The sequence below is a fragment of the Rhinolophus sinicus genome, linkage group LG03 (genome assembly GCF_036562045.2).
Source record: "Rhinolophus sinicus isolate RSC01 linkage group LG03, ASM3656204v1, whole genome shotgun sequence".
In the NCBI taxonomy this organism is placed as follows: Eukaryota; Metazoa; Chordata; class Mammalia; order Chiroptera; family Rhinolophidae; genus Rhinolophus; species Rhinolophus sinicus.
Window position 1 is genome coordinate 60,994,003 of NC_133753.1, and position 20,391 is coordinate 61,014,393.

General features: G+C 37.5%; 1 protein-coding gene across 2 annotated transcripts; it reads right to left on the minus strand.

Moving 5' to 3' along the window:
- Positions 1–33: 33 nt before the first annotated feature.
- On the minus strand, positions 34–17,782 carry BLOC1S6 (biogenesis of lysosomal organelles complex 1 subunit 6). 2 transcript variants are annotated; one of them, XM_019756661.2, is made up of 6 exons: positions 17,598–17,782; positions 12,510–12,651; positions 10,170–10,238; positions 6,228–6,315; positions 3,178–3,264; positions 34–2,768 (listed from the first exon to the last, which is right to left on the minus strand). In XM_019756661.2, the coding sequence occupies exons 1-6, from the start codon at positions 17,677–17,679 to the stop codon at positions 2,649–2,651; spliced, it is 588 nt and encodes a 195-aa protein (XP_019612220.2). In that variant the 5' UTR covers positions 17,680–17,782; the 3' UTR covers positions 34–2,648. The 2 variants fall into 2 exon arrangements, with proteins under 2 accessions (XP_019612220.2, XP_019612221.2); XM_019756662.2 differs by lacking the exon at positions 10,170–10,238 and having other exon boundaries at positions 17,598–17,779.
- Between the last annotated feature and the right edge of the window lie 2,609 nt (positions 17,783–20,391).

The following is a 20,391-nucleotide window of genomic DNA, read 5'->3' on the forward strand; positions in this document are numbered from 1 at the left end:
GGAAAATATACACAATAGTGCTTGATCCACAACTTTGGATAATTCAGAGGCTTTTAATTACATGTGTAAAAAGTAGTCCTCGTTTTACAAGCTCAAAATCAGAGAAATGTAAGAGGGTGAATAACTGGTACATTTATAACCTGTACCTACCCAATAACTCACTGAGGACACAATCCATGTTACATTCCATATCTGCATATCTACATGATACCTCCTACCAAGTAAATACAAAACTCAGTTCAATACATATGTGATATAGTTTCAAAATAAAGGCAATTTTTTTCAAACAAAAAAACAAAAGCAACAGTTTTCAACCTTAGTACCAATTCATTCTTTTGTGCAAAAAATACAGTAAAATTAATTGTAAGGGTTCTGTTCAGGTTTATTCAGTAAGATATGTTTCTATGCTACTAAAATATAGCTAAAGTTTTAGATTTTAATTACCAAAGTACCTACTTCTGATTTACAGTTTACCTAAAAACAGTGAGTGCTAATATATATTCTTGACATTTTAAAAATCTTCAAAATTTAAATAATACAATTCAAAAGTATATGTTCCTTGCCATTCATTCAGTAAATGTGATTTATTTTAAGATAGGTCATAGAAGTTGAATTAATTAACTAGAATTATTTGTATCTTTCCTGCCTGCCACCTATTTCAATCTTAAATCTGACTTTATATCAAAACAGTAGTTCAAAACATATTTCATAAAATTAATCCCAAGAGTTACTGGGCGGCTTTTAAACTATTTCACTTCTGACAAATTCAAATCACTAGGTAATCTAGACCACTAGTAGTAGTTCCTTGCATCAGAATTATCTGGGGAGCTCTTTAAGTTCTGCATGGGCTCCACCTCAGAACTAATGAGTTAGAATCTTCCTGAATGTCTGGTTGTTGTTTTTTAAGATCCCACGTGATAATGATATCAGCCTAGTGTAGGAACCTCTGACTTAGACCACTAGACCAGTGGTTCTCAACTTTTAAGGTGCATCAGAATTACTTGGGGAAACTGTAAAAAAAACAAAAACAAAAACACAGACTTGCTTCAGCAGATGGCGAGTGGTATCCAAGAACCAGCTTTTAAATACTCATTGCAGTTGGTCCACAAACCACTCTAAGAAACAATGCACTGCCTTTTTCAGGTTATAAATGAGTCCATTCAGCAATTCAGGTGACATTGTCCTGCAAGCACTAATGAATCCTGCCATAGACAGTTTTAGCTGATAATTGCAGGCAACGTGTAGCCTTTTAAAATAAAATATATTCTTAAATATAAGGTCAAAGTCAAGGGAATTGAGAGATCATAATTCATTCATTCTAAAGAAGGGAAAGGCTTTCAACAGACTAGTTCTTAGCACTCAAATCTAAAGCCTTCTCCATCATTAATTAACGTGATATGTGATCAGAGGTAGTGATTCCAGCTTACCTAAAATGTAATGTAGATTATAAAAGATCACATTCTAATCAACACTTTTACAGGTTCTATAGTCTCTATGTAATAGAGATTGGAGACTAGTTGGATATTAAATAATACTAAAACAGTGAATAATATACTCTCAATCTTAAACAATGAAATTTCATAATATTTCCCTCACATAAGTTTCTACTTATGATATCGGGGAAGGGGGGGAGGGTCTAGTAAACACTAAAGGTATCATGCTGCTTCTTTCGTGAAGAAACTATTTACTAATTTTCCACAATTCTTGTCAATATCTATAAAATGGATAGTTGGTATATGTCATTCTACTTTAAGACTTTTTTTAAAGTAACCACATGTAAGGCCACGCAGCAAATCAGAGGATAGATAGAACTAGTGGTTAGATCTTCCATCTGGAAAGGTGGGCTCACTGTCTTATCAACTCAACAACTATATCTCAGTGTGTGATGAACCTTACTAAGTATTATAAATATTTAAATATATTACAGTATGTGGAAGCCCTATCTCCACCTCTGCCAAAGTTTAGGAACAGATATAATCTCCTTTGAACCCAGAAGCTACACAGGAGCTAAATGGCAATGACAATGCTAGGAAGAAGACAAAGTGTACAGTTAGTGAAATCTACCTGGCATCTCCCTCACCCTATCCAATGTTAGATGCTTTTATTTCCTGGTAACACATTCTTCTATCATGTTCTTCACAAAGGCTTATATACCACCTCTTTTCCAGTGGCATATGTGATTAAACAGTTGGCATTTCTTCTTAACCAAGCAATGAAAAAGCAACTGCCAGAAACCAGAATTGTATTGCCAGAAAGGCAAGTCATTTCATAAAATAAGAAACCGAAACTTTTAAATCCACACTTAAGAATCTAAAAAATTCATACTAATTTTTAAGCGCTTAGTCTAGACTGTTAAAACAATCAGACCATTTACCAGTTTATAAATGATTCAAGGCGAAAATAATGAATTTTAAAATGAAGCAAAACACAAGTTGAAAAATTACATACAAATATCAAAACCCAGTGACATTAAGTCTTTTACTCAGAAAAATCAAAGCTTCTGGAATGGCTAAAATGAAGACAGAGACAGCATTCCTGGGGAAACGATTTCAAACAGAACACAGTGGTGTAAGGCACTACACTTAGGTCATTTTAAATCCAAGAATATGGGACAGGGGAAGGAAGAACACACAAACACATTCAACTTTTCATGTCCTTTTGGCTGGTTTGGCTGTTAACTGCTTTTCTCTTTCAAATTCCTTCTCCCGTTGCTGCTCCCTTTCCAGCTCTTCTTTCTGCCTCTTCTGCTGCAGTTTAAGTGCTCTTTTCTAAGTCAAAAAATTCAAAAAACAAGAGAAAAATCAAGGCTAATGGGTTATGGCCTAATTTAAAAGCAATAAGTGCTTTGATTTGAGGTAATCAATACTTATTAATACATTGCGTATGTAATTCTTAAATTCATTCTGGGTAATTTAAGGCCCCCCCGATACAAAAAATATTTGTTACTCCACACTCTTATTAAATGAGAATTGCAGCTACATATTCAGAGAATCTGAGCCAACTAGCCCAACAGTTAGTAGAAAAGCTCAGAGTGGGGCTGAAAAGAATACATTTTAAAAGAAAACAATGTACCATGAACTACTTATTGTATAGGTATAAGGAGTCAGAAAATGAACACTGAAGAAAAATAGACAAACTTTCACTTTTACAAAGAGTGTGAAAGAATTTTCAACTTACTTTTAACTTTGACGTCTTTTCATGAAGCATCAGCATCTCTTTTCTTATATTCACCAACTTGGCATGATAGTGTTTGGCTTCAGTGAACTTAACATGAAAAAGTAATGAAAAGTCAAGTTAAAATACGCTAAAATATCAAATGGATAAATAAATAAATGCCCAAATTACAGTTCATTCTTCCTAAATGGATTACATTTTTAAAGCCTTAATTATCTCCGAATTTTAATTCCAAAATTTAAATGTCATTTAAACTATTAGTAGGATTTTGAAAACATTTCCGTTCAGATCGATAAAAAGTTACTAAACATAAAATAGACATTTATATTGTGTACAGATAACATTCTGCTTTAAAAACATGCAATATAATCCTAAAATTCCAGTAAGACTATCCAACAATGCTATCAAAGCACTCCCTACTGCCTTTGCAAGGGAGAGAACAAGCCAGCATACATAGAACAGTTTCCCATCAGGAAAAGGTCAAGCTGTGTCCAGAGCCCTGAGAGGCTCAGACCATGCAGAACCTCTGTAAGGACACTTTTCTTCCCAAGGAGTGATAAGTATAGACTTTCCATCCCAGACATGGCAGAGAAGGGAAAAAGCACCTCATTCTCAGGCAAGCTAACAGAAATGAGAGACGTGTCAGTAGAGGGATTAGCAATCTTCACGCTAAGTAAAGTCATAGTCTGATGAGTTCTAGAGTTTACAGACCCTCTTTCTCTCTCTCTAGACCTTCCGGTTTTCAGTTCATAAATGATAATCAAAACCACTCTTGGGCTGAGAGAAGAAAAAAGAGGAAGACTTAGTTTCTGCCCCTTCAGACTAAAACAACTATCTTATATCTGCTTGGTTCATCCATTTATCATTCACTCATTCATCAAATATTCTTTGTGCTGCAACATGAACTCAGCGGGAAAGACAAAAGCATGTCAATGTAGCTTTGTCCACCTCCTTCACAAAAAGTCAGGAACTTTGTATTTGAGTAAAAGACTTTGTGTTTATTACCACAGGCCTCCGCCTAATGCTAGAGGAGATGGATCTTATTTTTGATTGTTATAAAAGGAAAACATTAGAATAAGCCACATTTGTCCAATGAAAACTCCATTTATTGAGGTATGTGTCAAAGGCCACAAAACCATGCAAATCATGCTATTTGTAATGTTGAAGGTGAAGAAAAAGGTAACCCAAAGTTCCCTTTTTTTGTTACCTGCTATTACTTAGAGTATCGGTTCCTCTCATCAAAAAGTCAAAGAACTTCTGATGAAATTCAGCTATTGTCATTTATATTGAAAGATATAACAGGTCCGTTTCAGCGTTAACTTGTTACAGCATTATGAAAATGCCACACAATTAAATAAAACGCAAATTTAAAAAAACATGTAATTCACAATATAGTCACAGGGATGTGAAATACAGTATGGGGAATATAATCAATAATGTTGTAAAGTTTATGTAGGGTGCCAGATGGGTACTGGGCTTGTCAGGGAGATCACGTCATAGATTGTGTAGATGCCTGACCAATGAGCTATACACCTGAAGGTGAAGTAAAATAATATTGAATGTCAACTATAATTTTACACACACACACACACACACACACACACACACACACAGAGGGTGCCAAAAAAAATGTATACAAATTTTAAGAAAGGAAAAAGCTGTATTAAATGTAATACTCAATATATACCGATAACAAAAGATGAATACAAGTCACGTTTGACTTCTGCAATTACAAGAGGTACTCAAAGTGGTTACCATCAGCATCCAGACACTTCTGATTATGGGGAACTACTGCTTGAGCATAGATAACATCTCTTAAAATGTGTATACATTTTTTTTGGCACCCCTGGTATATATGGCCATGGGATGTGGAGTACAGCATAGGGAATATAGTCAATGGTATTGTAACAGCTGTATACGATGTCAGAGGGCTAGTAGATTGGGGGGGGGGGTGTATAATTCTGTGAGGTATGTAAATGTCTAACTAGTACATTGCTTTGTACACCTGAAACTAATCTAAAAAAAAAAAAACCTGAAAGAAAATTATCAGGAGCAGAACTTCTTTGACTTTGGGAGATGTAATTTCAAAAAATATTACATTATAATATTAAATTAAAAATAAAAACATGTAATTAATAAAAAGAGATGCACTTTCCTTAAAGGGAAAAATAATACCCCCAAAGTTCCTTACTTTCAGTTCTCTTTTATAAAAAGTTGTTAATTATGAGATCTATTCTAGACTTTCATAAATAAGTTCTATTTCCTATCATGAGTTCAACATTTGAAAGATAACGATTCCAGATGTCAACTAGACAAAATAATTCTCCAGGCAGTCCACCAAAAAAGGGTTTATTCAGGAAAAGAAAAAGAAACAAAAACCACCACAGCAGGGGGCTGGCCCAGTGGCTCAGGCGGTTAGAGCTCCATGCTCCTAACTCCGAAGGCTGCCAGTTCGATTCCCACATGGGCCAGTGGGCTCTCAACCACAAGGTTGCCAGTTCAATTCCTTGAGTCCCGCAAGGGATGGTGGGCAGCGCCCCCTGCAACTAGTAAAGGCAACTGGACCTGGAGCTGAGCTGCGCCCTCCACAACTAAGACTGAAAGGACAACAACTTGACTTGGGGGAAAAAAAAAAAAAACCACCACAGCAGAGTGAGGATGCATAACTCCGGCTGTACACCTCCGGCCGGCCGCCCGCATGCAAAAAGCATCCTCTCCCCAAGATGGCCCCCTACATAAATAAATCCCTCTCCCGGAAGTTAGAACCATAAGTTTTAACAGACAGTCAGGACAGAGAGTAACAGGGAGCCCAGCTCCACCCATACACCTCCCAGTCCTATGGTTAGTCATCTTAACGTGCCAGTTCACTTTTTATCACAGACAATGGAAATTCTAGTAAAGTAAAGCAAGGTTTCCTGTTAAAAGACAAATTCTAAGCTTTGAAAATTAAAGGAAAAGATCCCAAATGTACATTAAGTACAAAGTTGGGATGATAAACCTACCTATTTCCAAAAGAAGGTATCATTAAGCTACGTCAACTAAATCATACTTACCAAAGCATTAATATCCAACATAGAATGACATTCTTTAAATTTTGAAATCTCTTGTTCCAGTGTGTCTAATAATACAACCTGGTTCTGTCTGAAACAAAAGCACACAGCCAAAATAAACATTACATACTGTAATGTACATTAAAAGGAATCACATTCATGTTGGTTAATGTTAAAGGTAGAAATTAAGTTGGAAATCTAGTGACTCTCCAAGGCTTATTTGGTTTAGCATTAATCTTTTTCAAAATAATATTCCAAAGCCACATTCTAATAACTGAATGTGTCTTTTATTCTAGCTTCAATTTCAGATTCTAATTACTAAAATCACCAAATAATTTTAAATTATTTTATTACTTGTTATTTCTAGCAACTGTCTGTACTATCCCCCCAAAATTTTTATACTATCTTATCCAAGAAACTTGATGTTTTTGTATACATTAAAATTGCAATGTATCATAAAGGAAATCAGGAGCAGTGATTTTTCAGATTAGAATTGGGGAAAATTTAGTAACAAGCAATAAGTCTAAAGGGATAAATAGGAAGTAAGATGAAAAATAAAACTAGAAATCACAAGATTTTCCTACCAATAATCAGTTGTGTGATCTTAAAAATTTAGTTTATGTCTCTGGGCCTAAGTTTCTTCATTTATAAAGTGAGAAGGTCAGACCAGGTAATTTCTAAGGTTCCTCACAAAAATTCTGATTCAAAACCTTCTATTAAGAGAAGCCAACTTCCCTCACATACCTCTCCAGATCAATCAATGCTAGCATCATAGGAATAAGTGACACCGAAGGGTCACCTAATTAAATATTTTAAAGAATATCATAGTCAAAGAAAAATATGACATGATTTGCTTGCAAAACTATGCTAAACAGAGAACAATGATGAAAAAAGAAATAGCAATGAAGAGACAGAAGGGCAGTTACAATATCTCCACCATCCAAGCACTGAGTTTGGCATACCCCACAGGTCATGGTTTATCCCTTCAGCTCTGACTAGAGACCACAAAAGGTGAAATACAGAATGGATAAGAGGAAAAACCAACAAGTCAATGATCCGAAATAAACAGAAAAGCAAAAACAGGCTGTTACAACTGGAAAATAATACAGAAAAATCAACAAAACCAAAAGTTGGTTCTACAGAAGACCAATAAAATTGATAAACCTTTAGTCAAACTACCAAATTAAAAAATGAGAGAAGACACAAACTACTGACGTAAGTCATGGAAAAGGGGTCATCACTACTGATCCCCTGGACATTAAAAGGATAATGAAGGAACACTTTCAACAACTCTGTATCTACAAATTTGATAACTTAAATGGAAATGACTAATTCCTTGATAGACACAAACACTACCAAAACTCATACAAGGAGAAACAGATTATCTAAGTAGGCCTATATTTAATAGAGCAATTCATTCAATAAGTAATAACCTTCCAGAAATCAAAGTACCAGGACCTGACATTTTCACTGCTGACTTCTACCAAGCATTTAAGGAAGAAATTATACCAATTCTCTACAATCTCTTCCAGAAAACAGAAATAGAGGGAGCACTTCCTATGAGGCCAGCATTACCCTAAAACCAAAACCAGATAAAAATATTACAAAAAAGGAAATCTATAGACCAATATCTTTCATTAACATAGATGGAAAAAATCCTCAACAAGGTATTAGCAAATCAAATCCAACAATGTATAAAAAGAATTATGTACCACAACCAAGTGGAATTTATTCCAAGTATGCAAAGCTGGTTCAAAATTTGAAAATCAATCAATGTAATCCATCACATCAACTGGGTAAAGTAGAAAAATCATATGATCCTATTAGTTGATGCAGAACAAGCATTTGACAAAGTCCAACACCCATTCATGATTAAAAATACTCTCAACAAACTAGGAAGGGAGAGAAACTTCCTCAACTTGATAAAGAACGTCTGTAAAAACCTATAGCATCACACTTGTGAGAAACTAGATGTTTAACCCAAAGATCAGGAGCAAGGAAAGGATGTCTGCTGTCACTACTCCTATTCAACATCATACTAGAAGTCCTAGCTAAAGCAAAGACAATAAAAGGAATACAGACTGGAAAGAAAGAAAGAAAACTGTCTTTATTCACAGATGACATGAATGCCTCTGTGGAAAGTCCCAAAGAATCAATAAAAAAATTAAAAAAACCCTCCTGGAACTAATATGTCAGTGTAGCAGGGTTTCAGAATACAAGGTCAATAAACAAAAGTCAGTTGTTTTCCTATATATACCAGCAGTACACAATAAGTCCCCTCAGATGAAATACTTTGCTATAAATCTAACAAAATATGTACAGGATCTATATGTAAAACTGTAAAACCCTCAAAAAAGATAAATAATGGAGAGATATTCCAAGGACATGGAATAAAAAACTCAGTATTGTTAAGATACCAGGTCTTCCCAACTTGATCTAAGATTCAAGACAATCCCAATTTAATTCCCAGCAAACTGTCTTATAGACACAACATTCTAAAATTTACATGGAAAGACAAAGACCTAGACTAGCCCAACACATACTGAAGTGGAAGACTTAACACTACTCAATTTCAAGACTTACTATAAAACTATGGAAATCTGGACAGCATGGGAGTGGTGTCCTAAAGAACACACTGATCAACGGAACAGTACAGGAAGCTCTTAAATAGATACACACAAATATAATCAACTGCTTTTTGACAAAAGAACTAAGGCAATGCAGTGAAGAAAGGATGGTCTTTTCAACAAATGGTGAAGGAACAATTAGACGTTTATGTGCAAAGTAATTAACCTAGACATAGACCTTATACCTTTCACAAGAATTACGTCAAAATTGATCATATATCTAAATGTAAAACTCTAAAAACTTCTAAAAGAAAACGTAAGAGAACATCTATGGTGATGAATTTTTACATGCAATACCAAAAGCATGACCCATTAAAGAATAAATTGATAACCTAGACTTTTAAAATTAAACACTTCTGCTCTACATAAGTCACTGTTAAGATAATGAAAAGATAAGCCATGCACTTGGAGAAAATACTTGCAAAACACATAAAGACTTATATCAAAAGTATACAAAGTAGTCTTAAAACACAACAAGGAAATAAACAGCCTAATTTAGAAAATTGGCAAAATAGCTAAATAGACATCTGTTGTATAATCATGAATTTGTCTGACCTTTGTTTCAGGTTCCTGGCATATGGATTCTAAAACCCCTGGAATTTCTCAAAGGATAGGGGTATCTTTGTTATTCATGAGCCCCTTGGATCACACCTGACTTTATGCTAATGAGGTGACCTGTGGTAGGCCCCTAGAACTTCAGGATGGGGGCTGGTCATGCCAGGAAGATCAATCATGTGGTCTGAGGGTTGGGGCTTTGAGTCAAGTGACATCAGCCCAATCTCCCGGGAAGAGGGAGGTCTGGAGACTGAGTTCAATTATGTGGCCAGTGATCCATCAATTATGCCTACATAATGAAACCCCAATAAAAACTCTGAACACCAAAACTCAATAGAGCTTCCTGCTTGGTGAACACATGTACAGGGAGAGTGAGTGATGCACCCTAATTTCACTAGGAAAGGGCACAAAAGCTCTGTGTTTGGGATGCTCTCAAAACTTACCCCATGTGTCTCTTCACTTGGCTGGTCCTGATCTGTATCCTTTATAATAAAACTGTAATTATAAGTATAGTACTTTCATGATCCATAAGTCTAGACACTCTGGAAGAAGGTTCCAGAGAACATTTAGCTACAGTATAGTGGGGGCAGAAATGATTGAACTTCCTTTCCCTTGAAGTTTTGTATAATCTGTGGCAAATATGCTGGGAGGAACTGTGAAGCCCTGATACAGGATCTAAGCAAAGATCCTCTGAGAAAAATGCTATTTCCATGGAAGGTCTATGCGGTATTATCTCAAAGGGAGCTCCAGTGAGGCTACTAACAATTGCACCGCTCTGGCTACTCTTACGGATCTGGATCCCAGAACCTCTTTTTTCTTTCTTTCTAATGCTCTTAAAATGACAAATACACATAAAGGAATATTAATAACCTTTCATATATACCGAGGGGGCCAAAAAAACGTATATACATTTTAAGAGATGTTATCTACTTTGGTCAATGTTGCCCAAGCAGTAGTTCGCTGTAATCAGAAGTATCTGGACGCTGATGGTAACCACTTTGAGCACCTCGTGTAATTGCAGAAGTCAAAAGTGACTTATATTCATCTTTTGTTATTGGTATACCATGTTTCCCCGAAAGTAAGACCTAGCCGTACAATCAGCAATAATGCGTCTTTTGGAGCAAAAATTAATATAAGACCTGGTCTTATTTTACTATAATATAAGACCAGGTCTATAAATAATATATTATAGTATAGTACAGTACAGTACAGTATAGTATAACATAACATAACATAATACTAGGTCTTATATTAATTTTTGCTCCAAAAGACGCATTAGAGATGATTGTCCAGCAAGGTCTTATTTTCAGGGAAACACGGTAAATTAATAGTTTTTTCCTTTCTTAAAATGTGTATATATTTTTTTGGCTCCCTCTGCATAAACCTAAATTTTGTTCTTGGTCTTCCTTACCCATCGTTAGCTACAAAGTAGACTTAATTTCTGTCTACCACTATCATCTCCTTCACCTCTGTAGGCCTATTTCTATAACGGTAAAGCGGATTCATGAAGATTAAACAGTTTGATGACAGAGCCAGGACTAGGACCCAGGTGCCTCTCAGCCCAGTACTCTTTCCCCTGCATCTTTATTAATAGTGAAATTTGAGGGGAGATGGATGAAAGGGAAGATGGATGAAATAGGCAGCTACTAGGAAACTTCTCTTTTTCCTTTCTCTGAAATTTGTTCATCTTTCCTTAACACTCAAGATGTATAATAACTGCTTATTCATCATATTCAATTGTTAATTCCACCACTACCTGTGTAATCCTTTTCAAGCCACTTATCTCTCTGAACCTCGGTTTCCTCAACTGTAAACAGGGATAATATTAGATACTTCATAAAATAGGCGTCAGGATTAATTGAAATATGGTACATAAAGTGTCAGGCATATAGTACATACAGTAATAAACAGTAGCTGATTTTACCATCCTCATTGTCATCATTGTATGGGTGCCGAGGAAGGTAAGTGGAGATATTTAAAATACTAAATTTTAGCCAATGTCCTCATCAATTAAACTCTACAATTAAACCTTGACTCCAGCTTCCTGTAAGGTACTACCCAGATGTTTTGCTTACAGAATTTCTTAACCTTCCTTCAGTCTATCATATTTCATCCAAACTCCCCCACAAAATCTTTAGGACTTTTATACCACAAGAATTGACTGGGGTTAAAATACAAGACACACCAAATACTAGGGATAAAAAAAAAAAAACCAGCAGAAAACCAAGATTGTTGCCAACTCCCTAACTACAGCACTATCCCACATGTAGTAGAAGACAATACCACTTTAATACTCGTTTATCACCTTCAAATCCAAGAATCATAACATTACTTACTAATATTTATAAATGGGTATAGTTGTTGATTATTCCTCTCCTTTTGCCCTAATAAAGTCTTTTGAGATAAGTGTTCAAAGGATCGGGTCTTAGAGCAGCAGCAGTACATAGCCAGTTTAAAGCTGAGCATCACAAAAAGAAACGATATGCCAGCCTGGGCAATCCAGAGGGGTCTGGACCCAAGAAGAAGCAGAAACTCAGTCTGCTGATTCTGGGTGGAAACTGATAAAGTTAAGCGTATCTTTGCATACTGACCCCACTCTCTGAGTTCCATTCTTCCTGATCCTGTTCCTCTCTTAACGTTTCTGCCAATCCTTTAGTAGAATTATCTACTAGGAGTGAAATGGGCCATCTCAAAAAAATATACTTAAGGATTTCTGGCAACTCATGTGAACCAGTGATTGAATGCAAACGGGACTCCTACGGAGGCAATTTTGCAGCTCTACTCAGAAACAGATGTATATTCATTGTGCCACATTCCCAATAGGCAAGGCTTTCATAAAATATGGTGAAACAGCAAAACTAATCAGAGTCTAGGTAAGATTAGGGGTACTTCTTAGAAGCCAAACACTCTACAAGTATTCATTTCATTTTTTACATTTAGATTACTATGAACTCCCCCACTCCCGTTTGCTATCCATGAAAATAAAAACTCAATTGTATGAAGTGTTACAAAATATTATACTTTGATACAGTATGTATTTATACAGTAAATGGTGACTATGCCAGAGTGGAAACGAGTGCCTCTACAGTTTGTGTTAGCTCACGTGAGTTCCTGGAGGGCTTGTTTTGATCTCTGCAGATCCGGCAGGTAGTGAGAAAGTAATCCTTCTGCCAGTTGCTCCACAGCTTTGTCTTCTACCGTCAAGTCCTCTAGTAAGCCTTCATCTGGAGAGGTGTCACTTAAACCTGTCCCCAAGCAAAAGTGAAATTTAAGAAGCTTTTAAATTGCCACAGGGATATGACAGTAGTAGGGAGGCAGGGAAGGAGGCTAGCAGTGGGGCTCAGCACATACACGGAGGGTGGCACAGGTACCCTTTAACTTTTACCTTCTGAGCATCCTCTAAAAAACAGATTATGAGCACTCAAAATGTGTTTTAAAGCTACCAGTATAAGGTACAATCTAGATTAAAAGAATGTTATATAAAATGCTGTGTGTTTATGTATTTTTCATGGAACAGGACTTAACAGTTTTCAATGGATTATTAAAGGAACAGTTTTCAATGGATTATTAAAGGACTCTGAGGCCTAAAAGTGGGAAATAATTACTGAAGGAAAACAAGAAAGTCTTCTTTTCAAAAGCACACAGAAATTATACATATTTTTAAAAATGCAATGCCTAAAAATATTTTTTTTCATTTCTATGGAAGTAAAAATAAAGGTCAATATTTATTTTGCACATAGCTTGATATATTATTGATATGTAAAAGTGGGGCTGTTTTGTCATTTGCTAGGAGAGATTTTCTAAGAATTTCTCCTTCCTTGAGGTCAGCACCTAAATTTACCACAGAAAATAATGCATAGTAATTGTCTTGTTTGTAAATCTAGATGTGATGCCAGGAACTATGCCTCATACTTTTCCTTTGAATAAGAGCAGTGTAAGCATTGTGCCAGGCATTCAAAAATGCCTAGAATGAATACCCATCAATGACTACTACTACCAATAAAAGTACAAAACAACTTCTGAATAGGGTTCAATGATTGGTTTGTAAGATTTTAGAATCACTGATTGAGAAAAAAACTGAGATGGTCACATTACCAAAATTGTACTCTAAAAGCATTTTTAAACTAACATTAAACTCTGAAACATCTCTCTTTAATCATAATCTGGTAATAGTGAGTAACAGCAAATTAGATCATTATATAGAATACATTTATCATGACACAGTGCTTTTAGCCCATTTCTAAGTATAATTTTACCACAGATTAAAATGTTGGCAAGATCAAGGAAAACAACAGTTTCATATTCAAAACATGCCTTTAGAGATCAAAATAAAATAATAGTATGGGTTTTATTCTGATCCTGAGAAACATGAACTTAGAAATTCTCAAATTGCAAAGCAATATTCAGAAAGGTAAGAGCTAACTAAAAACTGAAGCATTCCACAAGTGAAATAAAAATATAACGGGGAAAGTAGAGCATTTACAGATACTGCCAGCTGTACCATCAGGTGGGAAGTCAATAAAGCATATCTGAGAATTAATGCCACTGCTTAAGGCTTGATTACAAATATAGTGGAAACAATAGCATCTCTCTTTAAGAAAATATAGAAATCATAAGTATTATAAACAAAAACACCCAAATAAGGACATTTCAACTATAAGGAATAACAATTAATACACCTCCCTTACAATATATATACATTTTAACTCACAGACCCCCACCCTACCCTGCCCTAATTTTCTGATTATTGGAGGTGTGTTACTCATGTTTTTACATGCATTTAGTTACTAAGTTCAAGGTACTTTACAATGGGAGATTAAAAAAAAAAAGGACCTTACCCTATTCATACAAGAAACATTGGCTGCACGTCTATATTATGTACTAGTTTCTGAGTACAGCAATAAATTAGGCAAGTTCCCTTCCCTGAAAGGGCTCAATACAGGGGAATAACACCAACAGTGTCATTACAGAAACAGAAACTATTACGGTAATTCAGAGGAGAGAAGTATTATCACTTTCATCAGGGAAGTCTGGGAACAACTCTTAAAGAGGGTATGCTGTGGGCATTTGCACTGAAGCTTGAAGGATGTTTGGAATTCTCACTTCTTTTTCTTCTTTTAAAGTGTTGCTCTTGTAAAAACTTAAAACACAAAAGAGGGGTGCATAAAAGCTGAAAAGCACAAATATTTCTTTTCATGCCCTGAGAGTGTCACTCTGAAGTTTCTCACACAGCCTTCAAGAAATTGTCTGCATACCCATGCATAAACCCTGTTTTTATCACATACGAAACATTACTCGTATTGTTCTGCAACTTTTCTCTTACATATATATCTTTCCAAATTAACATATATGAATCTACTACATTTTTTTCACTGACTAGAATTCCACTATATTTTGTTTAGCAGTTCTCTGTGGCTGTGGACTGAATGTTGTGTCCCCACCAAAATTCATGTTGAAGTCCTAACCGCCAATGCAACGGTATTTAGAGGTCAGGCCTTTGGGGAGTAATTAGGTTTAATCTCATCCCATGAAGAGATTATTGTGCTTAAGAGAAAAGAAGAGAGACCAGAATTCTCTCCCTCCATGTGAAGACACACTGATAATGCAGTTGTCTGCAAGATCAGAAGAGGGTCCTTACCAGGAATCTAATCTGCCAGCACTTAGATCTTGGACTTCGCAGCCTCCAGAACTGTGAGGAATAAATGTCTGTTGTTTAAGACACCCAGCCTATGAGTACTTTCTTATAGCAGCCCAAGTAGACTAACACACATGGATAGCTTTCTTGCTTTTCTTTGCGTATGCATGCTCATGTCATTTTTTTTTTTTTTTTGTAAGACAAATTGTTAGAAGTAGACTAATGGGACAAAGTGTTAAATGCATTTTTTTTAATAGACAGTGCAAAACTGCCTTCCTAAGGGATGGCACCAATTTACACACACACCAACAATCTGAGGGCTACAATTTCCAAATGGTAAGAACTCTAAGACAGGAGTGGAAGGGATAGGAAAGGTGGGAATATAGGATTTCTCTGGACAGAGAAGGCAGCTAGAGCATGGGACATATGTAGTAGAGAGCTATAAATTAAGAACCATATGGCCAGCCTATGAGGTCCCTGGAGTCCAAGCTAATGGGTTTGGCTCTTGGTTTAGTAAGTATTAGGAGCCATGAAGTTTCCAAGCAAGGAAATGACATAATTGGAGCTTTATGTTGGGGCACTAATATGACAGCAGTGGGATAGATGGAAGAGTAAGAGACTGGAGGTGCACTAGCATTGCAACTGTTGTAAGCGTGAAAATAGAAAGGAGTTGGAAATTGTATAGAATCCCCTAGACTAAATAGAGGTAGGAGGCAAGTGACAGCTGAGAATCAAGTGTATCAAAGTTTCAAGTAAGGGTGACTTGGAATTATTCATGGGATCAGATACCTACTTTTATTTACATACATGCTGCAAGTGAGCTTAGTGCAAAATCACCATGTCAAATTAACCAGCAAGCAGATGGAGGAGCAAGTAGAGAAGGACCCAAGCTGCACATACATACAATGAAGTTATATTTATATGATGGTGTAAAGAGAGGGAGGAAAAGCATGACCAAGAAAGGGCTGACAGCACTATTTTGAAATAACACCTCTATTTCTGAAACAGGAGGTAAAAGGAAAGGCATACCCAAAGCCCTGTAACCTTTCCTATTTAGGGTTCCTCATCTGAACTGCAGAACATAAAATTGCTTTGAGTGACTATTTTCTCAATTCTCCCAAGGATGGTACAGAAATAGTACCATTCTGGGACACTTCTCCAAAGAAGACATACTTGTGGCCAACAGACATGAAAAGATACTCAATGTCACTAATCATCAGAGAAATGCAAATTGAAACCACAATCAGGTATTACCTCACACCTGTCAGAAAGGCTATCATCAATAAATCAACAAACAACAAGTGCTGGTGAGGATGTGGGGGAAAAAAGGGAACCATCATTGGTGGGATTGCAAACTGGTGCAACCACTATGGAAAATGCCTTGAAGCTTCCTCAAAAAATTATGACCCAGCAGTTCCACTTCCGGGTATTTATCTGAAGAAATCTGAAACAGCAATTTGAAAAGATATATGCACCCCTATGTTCTTTGCAGTACTATTTACAATAGCCAAGATAATGGAAGCAACCCAAGTGCCCAGCAGTAGACAATTGGATAAAGATGTGGTATATATACACAATGGAATGTTACTCGGCCATAAAAAAGAATGAAATCTTACCATTTCTGACAACATGCATGGACCTAGACGGTATCATGCCAAGTAAAACAAGTCAGACTGAGAAAGACAAATACCATATGATCTCACTTATATGTGGAATCTAAAGAACAAAATAAATGAACAAAACAGAAACAGACTCACAGATACAGAGAACAAACTGATGGTTGCCAGAGGGGAGGAAGGTTGGGGAGCAGGGTGAAAAAGCTGAAGGGATTAAGAAATACAGATTGGTAGCTACAAAATAGTCACGGGGATGTAAAGTACAGCGTAGAGAATATAGCCAATAATGTTGCAACAGCTATGTGTGGTGCCAAGTGGGTACTAGACTATTCAGAGGGATCACTGCATAAATTATATAAATGTCTAACCACTATGCTGTACACCTGAAATTAATATAACATAATACTGAATGTCAATTGTAATTGAAAAAACTACATTTTTTTTTTTAAAGAAATAGTAACATTTCGGCTGCATAGCAAGTCAACTCATTACATTCAATGGATGCCTTAGGGCATTAGAGCTCACATCTTCTCCTGTAACTCGGGTAGAGAAAGACTGCTGGAGGAAGAGGAGTGCCAAAAAGGCAACCAGCAAGAGAGCATTTCATGAGTAAGCAATTAATAATACTGGATACAAGAAGTCTCTGAATTACAAAGCCATCATCCTGACAGATTCATCCTCAGCCACTAACTCATAACAAATAGACAACAATGTGCTGGAGTCACGTACACGCAGTTACTTCACCATGGAAGGCCTCCAACCGCACCCACACACCGCTTCTCCTTTCCCGCCCATTCACTGGCAGGAGGACCTCAGGATTCCCCACTTCCGCGCTGGGGTCCGAGCCCGGGGCCGCCGCCTAGAGCGACCCACTCCCCGGAGGCTGCCGGGACGCCCCACCACTCGATCCTGGCTGCCGGCCCCGCCCCATAGCACGTACCCTGCGTCGGCTCCCCGGGCCCCCGGCCGAAGGGTGGCCCTGCCAGGACCCCATCCGGGGGCGGCGGCCCAGGGACACTCATGTCCCTGCTGCTGGGAACAAGGAAGGGGCACTTGTGTAGACGGTCAGGTGCAGGAAGGAGGGACCAAACGCTACAAGCGCCAAGTCGGACAGAATCAGCGGTCGCACCCGGAAGTGACGGAAGCTGAAGGCCATGGGCTCGGGGCACGTGATCGTGGGTCCTCGCCAGCGGGGCCCCCCCCACTTTCTGCCTCCACCACCCCCAGCCCCGACACTCCTGGGACTCCCCGGTGACGGAGTCGTTTGTAGGGCTTGGTGTTAGTAGTGCCAACTGTGCGGGGCTGACATCCCAGCGACCCACTCTGGGGCGGTGGGGGGAGAAGAGGGCGGTGACGCGAAGGGGCTGCTGGCTTGTGAAGACGGGAAGAGCTTTGCTGAACCTGGGCGGGCAGTCAGGCTTTGTTCACGGAGGCCCGGTACTGCTTTTCAATTTTGTATTCGTGTTAAGGAAACACCTTGAAAACAATTCTCTGGGATTTGGATCATTAAAAAATTAAGTGTTGAGTTGTTAGCTTCGGCCTTGCTGACTGGGGAGTTAGCCAAGATTCCTGTCTCTCCTGGTTGGTTGTAGGTGAATGATTTCAGGCCTGGGTTGCAGCGTTTACTGAAAAAAGTCCTCTGTATTACGTACTAGAAACTGCATTTGCTGAGATCCTGTGGGATGTCATGAATTTTGATGAAATGAAAAACACTTAGAAATAGGCAGCAGCAGCCTCAGACCAAATAAAACCATCAACTATGTCCTCCCTATCTTGGACCCTCTCACCTGGACTGTAAGTGTGGCCTCCTAATGTTGCACCCCAAAATTGCCTGTCCAGATAATTTTCTGTGCTGCAGCCAAAGCTGTCTTCAAAAAACTGAGAATTTATGTCAGCCTCAGAAATGTGCACCTGCTCCCCAACGCCCTTATCAGTGCATTGTTTTGGCCTCCCTTCCTCTTAAGATTAGCTTCTCCTTACTACCTGAGGTAAGCAGAATAATGCCCTCCACCCCGAAGAAAAGGGTAATTAAGGTTGCTTGTCACCTGATCATAAAATAGGTTATCCTGGATTATTGAGTGGGCCCAGTGTAATCACAAGGGCCTTCAAAATTAGAAGAGTGTCAGAAGGGAGATACGACTATGAAGGATGATTAGAAAGTTGCAACATTGCTGGCTTTGAAAATAGAGAAGGGCGGCAGGTTAGCTCAGTTGTTTAGAGCAAGGTGCTACTAACACAAAGGTTGCCAGTTGGATCCCCACATGGGCCACTGGGACCTGCGCCCTCCACAACTAGATTGAAACAACTACTTGACTTGGATCTGATGGGTCCTGGAAAAACACAAATAAATAAAAGTTTAAAAAAGAAAGAAAAGAAAATAGAGGAAGGGGGCCACCAGCCAGGATTGTAGTAACCTCTAGAAGCTGGAAAAGACAATAAAATGGATTCACCCCTAGAATAGAACTCAGCCCTGCTGACATCTTAATTTTATCCCAGTGAAAACTGTGTTGGACATCTGACCTACAGAACTATAAGATAATACATTTGTATTGCTTTAAGTTTGTGGTGATTGGTTACCACAATAGCAAAGTAATGTACTACCCTTCAAGCATCCTTTGTTCCACCCAAGCGTGGAATGTCTGCAGTGTTCTTGCTCATGCTTCAGCCTGGGATATTCTTTTCAAAGTCCTACTTATCTTTCAAGGCTGGGCCTAAAACCTTTAATTTAAAACCATTTGCAATCCCACCTCTCCTTTCAACTTTCAAAAGTTACCGTTAATAACCTTTTCTCAATTACAAAGCATCCTCCTGCTATTTAGCACTTAATCCATTCTTATATTAGTCAGCTATTTCCCTTGACTTCCTCTATTAGATTGCAAGCTCCAAACAAACTCTTATTCGCAGAGAACCATAATAGGTTCTCAATAAAAATTTGCTGAATGAAATATTGATTCTCCAGCCCCAAATTCCAAATATCTATGATCTCCAAAGTCCAAATCACACAAGATGGCACTTGATATACTGCCTGGTAACCTTAGTTGATTGTTAGTATCACTTCCCAACTAGACACTAAGGCCTTTTAGAATAGACCCATGTCCAATGGGTTGTCTGTAACCTCTATCTCTTAGCTTAGTATTAAGCATATTACTTGGATTTTAAAATACTGGTTATTTGAATTTAATGGATGAAATTAAACGGTCACACCCTGCCTATTTTTATCATCTTTTATTCTTTTGTATTTTGCTTTAAGGAAAAATTCGTGTTAGGAAGTTTGATGAATGTTCTTTTTTAGCATTTTAACTGAATGTAATAAAAAATGAATAAGGTAAATAGATAAGGAGGACTTTCTACCAGATCTATCTTGTTTTTCTCTTTGTCCTTTTCCTTCTTTCCCCCACAGAATTCAGCTCAATGTATCAAATACTTGTTAAAGACCCTCTATGTTCCAGCCTCCATTAAGTACTGTGTACCTAATACTATGTGACACAGAGTTCAAAAACAAAAGGTTGGAATTTGATGCCAAGGAATTAAACACAGTTCGTTGAGTCCTATATGTCTTTCAAATTGCCCTTTATTTCCCCACTGGTGGTAGCTATTCTCTTTTACACACCAAAGTTATTATAATCCACTCCAAATAGCTGAGTACCTAAAGATTGGACTAGGCACTGTAGGGTGTAAAAAATGAGATAAAAATTCTGATTCCTGTCCACCAGGAATTTATATTATACCATTCA

Excerpts from the sequence above, each read along its gene's own strand:
- BLOC1S6 (XM_019756661.2), bottom strand. The coding sequence starts at position 17,679 with ATGAGTGTCCCTGGGCCGCCGCCCCCGGATGGGGTCCTGGCAGGGCCA. Across the intron at positions 12,652-17,597 it reads GCCCGGGGAGCCGACGCAGG|GTTTAAGTGACACCTCTCCA; the intron begins GTACGTGCTATG and ends GCTTGGGGACAG. Across the intron at positions 10,239-12,509 it reads CAAGCCCTCCAGGAACTCAC|AGCATTAGAAAGAAAGAAAA; the intron begins GTGAGCTAACAC and ends TGTCATTTTAAG.